At 37.6% G+C, this 8,914-nt stretch overlaps 1 protein-coding gene across 1 annotated transcript in view; it reads left to right on the top strand.

Annotated features, from left to right (window-relative positions):
- The first annotated feature begins 1,031 nt into the window (after positions 1 to 1,031).
- The window catches only part of LOC118832131 (BDNF/NT-3 growth factors receptor), a 180,520-nt gene continuing 172,637 nt past the window's right edge, over positions 1,032 to 8,914 (top strand). The window contains exons 1-2 of the mRNA XM_036739561.1: positions 1,032 to 1,089; positions 5,970 to 6,158. Coding sequence (XP_036595456.1) covers positions 1,032 to 1,089; positions 5,970 to 6,158 — 247 coding nt within the window. The remainder of the gene's footprint in view (positions 1,090 to 5,969; positions 6,159 to 8,914) is intronic.

Raw genomic sequence — 8,914 nt, 5'->3', positions numbered from 1 at the left:
CCTAAAAGTGTTATGAAAAGCAAGAGCTATCTTTTTAAAGATTTTTATTTTTGTATTACGTATGATTGTGAAAAAAAGAAAAGGAAGCAAACTAAATGTCCAAACGATAAGTGAATAGACAAAAAAGTTAATGTAATGGAATACTGCAATGCAATTAAAACTAATATGAAGAATTTGAAAGTAACTTGATGCAAAATTTAGAAAAGAACCTAGAAGGATGGAATGCTCATTATGACCATGGAAGAAGACAGTACATGAAAATTAACAGAAAGACATCGGGTCTTGGATTCATGAAAACCTGGGTTCAAGTTGCATTTATGCCTGGCATGTAACTCTAAGTCACTATGAGTGCCTTACATAACTCTAAGACTGAAGTAGCCAATTAGAGACTGATATACAGTGGTAAATGGGGTTTCCTTAGCAGGAATTCCCTACATCAATTGAATTATAGGTCTGGACAACCTCCTCCCACAGAAAAAAAATGAACCTAAAGGGGAAATAATCAAGTGACTAAAACTTCTCATCATATATTATGTTTTGAATTGAATTAGTTTAAATATTAACAAATACTTAGCAACTTTAGTTGATTGCATTTGATGTTCCATGTTGAGTAGGGAGAGTAGGGATTGGAACTGTGATTTAATTAGCATAAGGAACTCCTGAATCAAAAACCTTCCTTTAGAAGTTCAGGGCAGCACCTTCTCTGCAACTTACAGCCTTGGAGAATTGACTAGAACACAGAGGTTAAGTGACTTGTCCAGAGTCATACAGCACAGAGTATGTGTCAGAAGCAGGATTTGAACTCAGGTCTTTATGACTTTGAAGCTGCCTCTCTATCCTCTAGGACACACTTTCTCTCCAAATTTTAAGTAAAATATTTAATTAAAAATATATCCGGGAGGTGAATCGAAAGGTTCCCTTGCCATCCCAGCATGATGAGTCAGTCCCAAGTCATATTATACCTCAACTCTAGCTGTTAATATTTCTTAGCCTACTTGATGGCAGTTGCTTGGGATACTCCGTGATTGATAATGCGTGAAAACAGGAGCAGGAGTAGCAGCAGCAGTAGCAGCAGCAACAGCAGCAGCAGTAACACACTTTACTCTTTTAGGCCCTGCCATAAGGAAAGTGTCTTCTGAAAAGAGTTGTGTTATTTACTATTCACAGCGGAGACCAACTTGAATGTACCTTTATCTCATCTGGCAGGCATAGACTAGGAAAGAGGTTCCTAAACTTTTTTTTTTTATCTCTTGCTTTACAACTTGGCTTTAGTTAAGCCTTCTTATATCCTGAATTCAAAACAAAAGGAAATATATTCTAGAGTTTATCATGCATATGCACATAAGTAATGAAATAAAACAATTTTTCATAAAGAAAACTTTCTTTTATATGTAATATATTTTAGTATCATTAAGTTGTTCTCTCCAGTTCACACATTTTTTCACTAACACTACTACTTGGAAATAGCTGCTTATCAAATATCACTTGCATTCCCTCCTTTTGGAAACCTAAGTGCTTGGGTGGGTGGGGGAGCTTTCTGAGACCACCTCTGTTTTTTCGACTAACCCCTGGAAACTAAGCTTATGCTAGGTGTACATGTGGCTATGAAACTGTGTGCCAGGATAAGTGCTAAAATAAAAGAGACTTAGCCCTTTGCGATGGTAAGATATTAAAATGAACCGAGAGTCTGGTGCTGTCAAGTAGAATTTGCATTTATCTGTTGGGATTGCAGTACCGTGTAGCTGAAGCTGAGCAAGTTTGCACACAGAAGTCTAATTAATGTTTTTATTAATATGTATTAATAAGATTTTTCTCTGGGGGTCTAATAAGTGGTTGTTGGTATATCCTGTGGAGTGCAATGGTTCCTCTTTCCCTTGCCTCCCCATGTCTCATGCTATAGTACATGCATTTACACAAGCACACAGAGGCATTCCCTTTACTATGCACAGCCGAGCTGCTGTCAAATTATATAGACATCTATTGTCTGAGCCTGGAGAGCTGTCTTCCCCTCTCCAGCTTCCTTGCTGGGCTCTGCACTTCATTATATCAAAATGTTTGTAGAAAAATGGGCTTAATCCCTGCAACTTTGCCAGCCCTATCCATCGTCCAATATTTAAAACATTAATAATGGCGAAAATGGCATTAGAATTAATATTTCACTGGAAAAAATTGCACAGATTTATGTGTTGCTTAAATTTGTCAACAGACTTTCTGGCAAAGTGAAAAGGCCATTTGAAAAATTACCTTTGCTGCTTCATATTGCCTTGGCATTGGGAGGGAAATGCTTTTTTCCAACAGTGAGTCCATTTCCCTTATGGACTGCCAAATCAAGGTCAAAGTTTTAATTGCCAGTGGGATGGAGGAGATGAGATTTGGGTGGGAGGAGAAAAATAAGCAAAAGGGATATTCTTAAAAACTGAGCTTTTAGGCTAGGGTTAAACTACATGTCAGATGATTTAGTTGGAGTCTTAAAGCCGTCTCCCAATACCAAACTACCTCAGATGATAATTCAAGGTTATAGATTTAGAGCTCAGAGGGACCTTCCTTTTATTCTTGTAGCTCTTTGTATTTTTACCTATTTATTTACAAGTTTCTCTCTCAGTATATAAGCTCCTTGAGGATGGGGACTTTGTGTGTGATTTTGCACTTAGCATAATTCTGGAACATAGTAAGCATTTAATAAATGCATATTGATTGACAAAGCCCAGCATCCCACTTTCCAGATGAGACCACTGAGATCCAAAGAGGATAAATGACTTTACCAGACTCATACAGGTACAAAGTGGAAAAGTGAGGATTCTTCATCTAGTGTTTTTTTTTCCTTCTGTACCACACCCAATCTAGTATTTCTGATTGATTTCAGTTCAATTTAACACAACATAATGCTCTGGGGGGTTCTAAGGAGGTTGATTATGGTGATGATTTTACCAGGAGCTGGGCTAGTGAAAGAGTGTTTTACAAGAACAAATGGGACGTGTAAGTTCCTAATAGCTCCAGTGGCTCAGGTGGGAATTCTAGGATTTCTCCTCTTTCTAAAAGGTATGGAGTTTTTTTTGTTTTGTCTTTTGCAATTGTAACATCTGTGTTAAGAGTTGAATTGATAATTAGTCTATGAAATTATGGAATGCCCAATTCTTTGGGTACTTGTTAGGAAAGACCATGATTTGGAAACGGGATTTTAATAACCACGAAGGGTATGATGGCAAACATAGAAAGTATTTTTTTTCTTTTAATCGTCACAATAACCTTGGGAAATAGATACTGTTATCCTCCCCATTTTACAAATGAGGAAAAAGTAAAGCAAAGAGAGTTTAAGTGACAAGGCAGTGTTGGGACGAGGAATGGGATGGAGAATGGGATGGGGAAGGGAGGCAGGTAGCAGAGTAAGAGGATGGGGAGGGGGAGAGACAGAGAGTATCACACAAGTTACCATGGTTTAGAGTTATGAGCACTCAGCACCATGAGCCCCCACTTGGGATCAGGACAGTGAGGTCTCATTTTTATAGGGTTTTGCAGGGGAAACAGACAAACTTTTTATCTGTGCTTCCTTTGGGTTAGTTCATAAATCATCTCAAAGTTATCGGTAAAACTTTAAAAGTCGTCTTCTCAAAGTCATCAGCACCGTTTTAATATTCTGCTGGTCTGGAATGGTGGAGTTGTGGCATTTGTCTGGCATTTACATATCATAGGATCAGAACCTTGACAACAGTGCCCAGATTGCTTCTGCTGATTCAGTACATACCACCAGCATGTGAATTTTGGTTAAAATATTATACAATTTGTAAATTATGCTCTTTTGATCTTTGGAATGGTTTGTATGTGACTTCCAGGTTCCCCTATGCAATCTTATTTCCTGCTAATGCCCCTTTATACTGGCTACTTATAAAAGTGTTTAGGGGTATGTGTATGTGGGTGGGGGAGGGGTCAGAGGAACCAGAACAAGATGCAATTTTAACATAAGGTTGAAGTCTGGAAACTATCTAGAAACATATGACATAGACTATCTTTTTCAAGAAAGCTAGTCAGTAGCATGGTTTAATAAGATAAAAATGAAAAACAAATCTCAACTAGTAACTGAAACCAGTGATTATAACAAGTGATGAGAAGGTAACATGTGGAATTCCCAAGGGAAACTGATTTCCAGTTTTCATTTCTGGCTAGAATTTTGGGCTTAAACCCTAGGGTGATCCAGGCCTGCCATGCCAGTAAGCAAATCATTTAACAATGATGAGAAGGAATCCGTGAAAGAAGGCATTTTTCTATTTATCCCTGGGTGGTACTCCTAATCTCAACTCTCACACACATGTAAGCAGCAAGTGAGATGCCACCAAATGGTGAACTTAACTGATCTTCCTCTCCTCTTGGCATGTTTTGGGAGGTCTGATGTGCAGGACTAACCTGAAGTGTGTCAATAGAGTGAACTCTAATTCACCCTCTTGAGAATACTTTCTCAAAATCAGCTAAAAGTGCAGTTGGCAGCTTGTTGTATATTTCACAAAAAGCCCAGAATAGTTCATTGTTATTGCTGAAAACTGAATGATAGTCCCCAAGTGGGGTGGGGGGGTGGGGGTGAATCTTAGGACAATTACTCACCATTGCTCTATCCATTAAAAAGGGTGAAAAGATAATTCTTGTTATTTTTATAATTATCCTTCCTTATCTATGCATAGGTGGGTTGGTGATAGGCAGCAAATGAAAGGAGAAATTGGGATTTCCATCATTGCTGGGGGGAATTCTTAAAATTCAGAGTAAGGAAAATCATGCTTTAGGACCCAGGAGGTGAAAATTCTCCCTTCTTCCTCCATAAAAGAAGTATTTGTCCAGATACATGATTCTTGCTTCCTTCTCCTTGCTTCCTTCTTCTCCCACGTCCTAATGGCTTTCTCTCTCTCTCCCTCTCTCTCTCTCACACGCACACACACACACACACACACACACACACATTCACACACTTGCTCCCTCCAGGAGGTTTAACCAGTCATCTGCTTCAAAAGGACTCCCTATTCTTTCAACATACCTTAGAAACATGTATAATATCTATCTAGGGAATTCTTGTTCTACTGCTCCATTATGGATTGCTTGAATTGGACCGTTGAGGTCTTCATGATTTACAAACCTCAAAGTGATCATTGGCACAGATCCTTTCCTTTATGATAATCTATTCTCAGTCTGATTTTCCTTTTAAGTTTGAGTTTAGTGGTAAAAAAGATGAATTTTATAGACAAGACTAAGTATGTAACATATGTAATATATATGTGTATATATACTATACATGCACACACATACATATGATCCATTCTTAGTATATTCTCAAAGGGTAAAAATGTTTAAGTCTTGTTTAGGGGGTATATTTTATTTCTGTTACTTTAATAAACAAACAGCCAAGCAATGAACCCAGGTGATAGACAAAACTTAAGGATGGGGCATATTCATGCCCATTGGATTGGTGTTTCATACCAATGATTTACAAAGAATTTCACACAAAAAATAACAAACATTTCACACTGACTATAAAAAAGTAAAGAGATGCAGTATCATCATCATCGCATTCAATGGTGACCAGATAGAGTTTCACTGCCACTATTATAAAGATGGTAATGCTAGTTTTAATGCCTGCTATGTATAGAATTCCTGATGCTCTAAGCAATATTTTTACATCACTTTTCTCTTGTAATCCTCACTACAACACTGAGGTCAGTAGAGCAGCCATTAATCTCATAACAAATTCTTCAGATGAGGAAACTGAGATCCCAGAAGATTAAGTGACTTGCCCGAGGTCACATAGCCAGTTGGTGATAGATGGAGAACTAAAATTTAGGTCTCTTAGGTTTTCAGTGGAAGAGTTAAAGGAGAATGTAAGACCACTATTGGGAGATTTGATTAGAGGGAGATTGCCAAATGATCCTTGCTAAGGAATGGAGAGAGAACAATATATGGAGTTACAGGGGAATTTTTGTTTCTAACTCTAGGTCCTTCTTCAGTTATCAGTAATGATGATGACTCCGCCAGTCCACTCCATCACATCTCCAATGGAAGTAATACTCCATCTTCTTCAGAAGGAGGCCCTGATGCTGTCATCATTGGAATGACCAAGATTCCTGTCATTGAAAATCCCCAGTACTTTGGAATCACAAACAGTCAACTCAAGCCAGACACATGTAAGTACAGATGTTTATTTTTCTTAGCTGTTTTGCTGCTTCTCTCTGTAAACGACTGTGTTTATCAGAATCAAAAAGATGACTGGAATGGAGTGAAATGCCTGAGTACTGTTGGGGCAGCTAGCCCATGGACTGGATTCGTTGTTTTCTCATCTACATAATCCTTAGGATGTAATACCTGCTGGCATGAGAGATACAGTCAGGGAATCAGACACTGACTTCTCTTGGAGTCTGTCGTCTAAATCCATTAACCAAGAAAAATTCAGAGTCAAGGCGGTACTTACCTTGAGAAAACTGAACAAGAAGTATAATAAGACTGTGTTCATTCAGTTACAAAAGATTGGAAATGTATGTAATTTAAAATCGGTTTCACTTAGTTCTATCAAGAAATACCTTTTGAAGTAGTAGAAGATGGTTATGTATGGTATAAAATAAAATCAGTATAGATACTTTATTCCTATAGTGTAGTCTTAAATTCCAGCGTAAGGGGTTTTTTTTGACGGTGTTAAGTATGAATAAGAGCCTCAATAGTGCATGAAGAAGATATTATCTAGGCTGACTCCTATTCATTCAGAAAGAAGTTAATCCTAGGGGGCTAACTCAGTTTTATGCCAAAAGTTTAAAAAGCTTTGGATTATGCCCTTAGTTCTCCATCATTACATGACCCAAATAGCTACTTGGCAGCAAGAAGGAACTAGAACTGCCGTAATCTAAGTAGCCACTTGATTCCAAATTTGTGGAGGCCAACCAAGAGTAGGTCTCTTCTGCCTATTTTCATGTCCTTACACAGTGGCAAGCATACTGCCCCTGCTATATAGGTTTCTTATAGTGCTTCTGGAATAAGGTGAGAAATTTTGTGTTGATAGTCTCACGACTTTCTGCTATAAATGGTAGAGGTCAAGCAATGTTCAGTGTCCTGAAAATGGGCTGGAGAATGGAGTTAAGTAATGGATAACAGAATCTTTTAAATAAGGCTCTCCTGTTATTTTGTACCTTTCCCTCACATTCCTCACGTGACTAATTAAAGGATGGAATAGGGTGTAGTGGATTGGATGGGAAGTATTTGAAACCTGTCATTATGTAAGACTGGAGCCCACTTTTTTTTAGATTAATTTTAAAATGTCAAGATAAATGAGATGCTATATGAAAAGAGCTTTGAGTTTCTTGGGGAAAAGGTATTATTTGAATGCAAAGTACTGTTCTTATGGTAGGGGCATTGATGACAGGGACATTATTTTATATTGTTTAACAGGAAATCTCTCTTAGGACAGTATTCATTTGCTGGTAGCACTCATACTACCCTGCTGTGATCATACTTATGTTGTATGTTGGCTTACATTAAAATTATATTGTTAATGAAGTTGATCATGGCAGTGCCCTCCTCAACTTTTATTAATGATATGTGGAAAAGAAAGTATAACATTTAAGAATTTCACCTCTAGACTAAAATGCCCATTACCAAAACAAACCAACAAGCAAACACCCAACAACAACAAAGAAGAAAAGAATTACTATGGAAGGTATTCTTGCGTTGTGTAGGTGGTTGGACTAGATGGCATTTTCAATCTCTTCTAATGCCAAGATTTCCTGATTCTATGAATGACTTCCTTAAAAATTTGTGCAAAGAATGTTTTCTTAATCGAAGTTCTGTGGGAATTTTTGCTAGAGTTTTGAGTTAGGTACCTTTGTTGTTTTGGTTTTTGTGTATGTTCTGAAATATCAACATTTCTAAAAGATGTGGGGTATGATGTGTTCCTTCTCCTTGGCAAAGACTAGGAGAGAATGCAGATACATTGTCTTCCTAAGGGTTTACTTGAAATAAGATCTGTATTTATCAGTCTGGGATAACAAAATGCCTCTGAAAGAATATAACTGTTGGCAGCTGACGTGGAAGGTGAGGGAAGAATTCTTCCATTTAAATTCATTCTAAAGGAAGACATCTTCTGAAGAAAGCAGAGAAGCTTAATAAGCAATGATTTGACTTTCTATATTTTAATTATTTTTCACAAAAACATAAATGATTCATTCTTATTAGAAGAACTTCCCAAAAGGAAATAAGAGATTTGGTAATAGTGGTGATTGGAAACTTAGATTCTTCTATTCTTCAAAAAAAAAATTCAGAACCTTTCCTACAACTCTATTTTCTTTAAACTGTTCACTTCTACCTTCTGAATCCTCTACTGTTTGACTTTTGTCTCCCATCCCTCACCCCCAGATAGAGAAACCATCTTTACCCGTCTCTAATGACTTTCATTGCCATAGAATAGAACCATTTTCCCATCTCCATTCTCAGTCTTTCTCTCCTCTACTTGGTGTACTTGTTTGACTACCAATTATTACTCAGTACTCCCTGACTTTGGGCTTTCAAAGTACTTTTCCTCAACTGGTTTGCCTCATAACTCATCACTTATTCCTGGACTGTGTCCTTTGGCTGAACCCAATCTACTTAGCTTCTTCCATCTGAGGAATTCCCAAAGGCTCCCTGTCTTCACTCATAGTTCTGCTCTCTTTGAGAATGAAGGACAAACAACAACAGCCCTTTCTGCTTCACAGTTGAATTAGATCATTAGCTCCTATGAGTTTAATTAAGTTTTCTATTATGTAGGAGACTTAATTTTGTCTGACCACCTTAAATTCTTCACATTTCGGAACCTTCATATCTCTAAATGCATTTCTCCTTGCCAAGTCAGATCAAAAATGGTGAGAACAGAGCTTCTTCTTGTCGTCTTCTAAGCCTTCACATCTTCTTACTCTTT

This window comes from Trichosurus vulpecula, chromosome 9 (assembly GCF_011100635.1).
Source record: "Trichosurus vulpecula isolate mTriVul1 chromosome 9, mTriVul1.pri, whole genome shotgun sequence".
Lineage (NCBI taxonomy): Eukaryota > Metazoa > Chordata > Mammalia > Diprotodontia > Phalangeridae > Trichosurus > Trichosurus vulpecula.
This window is presented reverse-complemented; position numbering and strand designations above follow the sequence as displayed.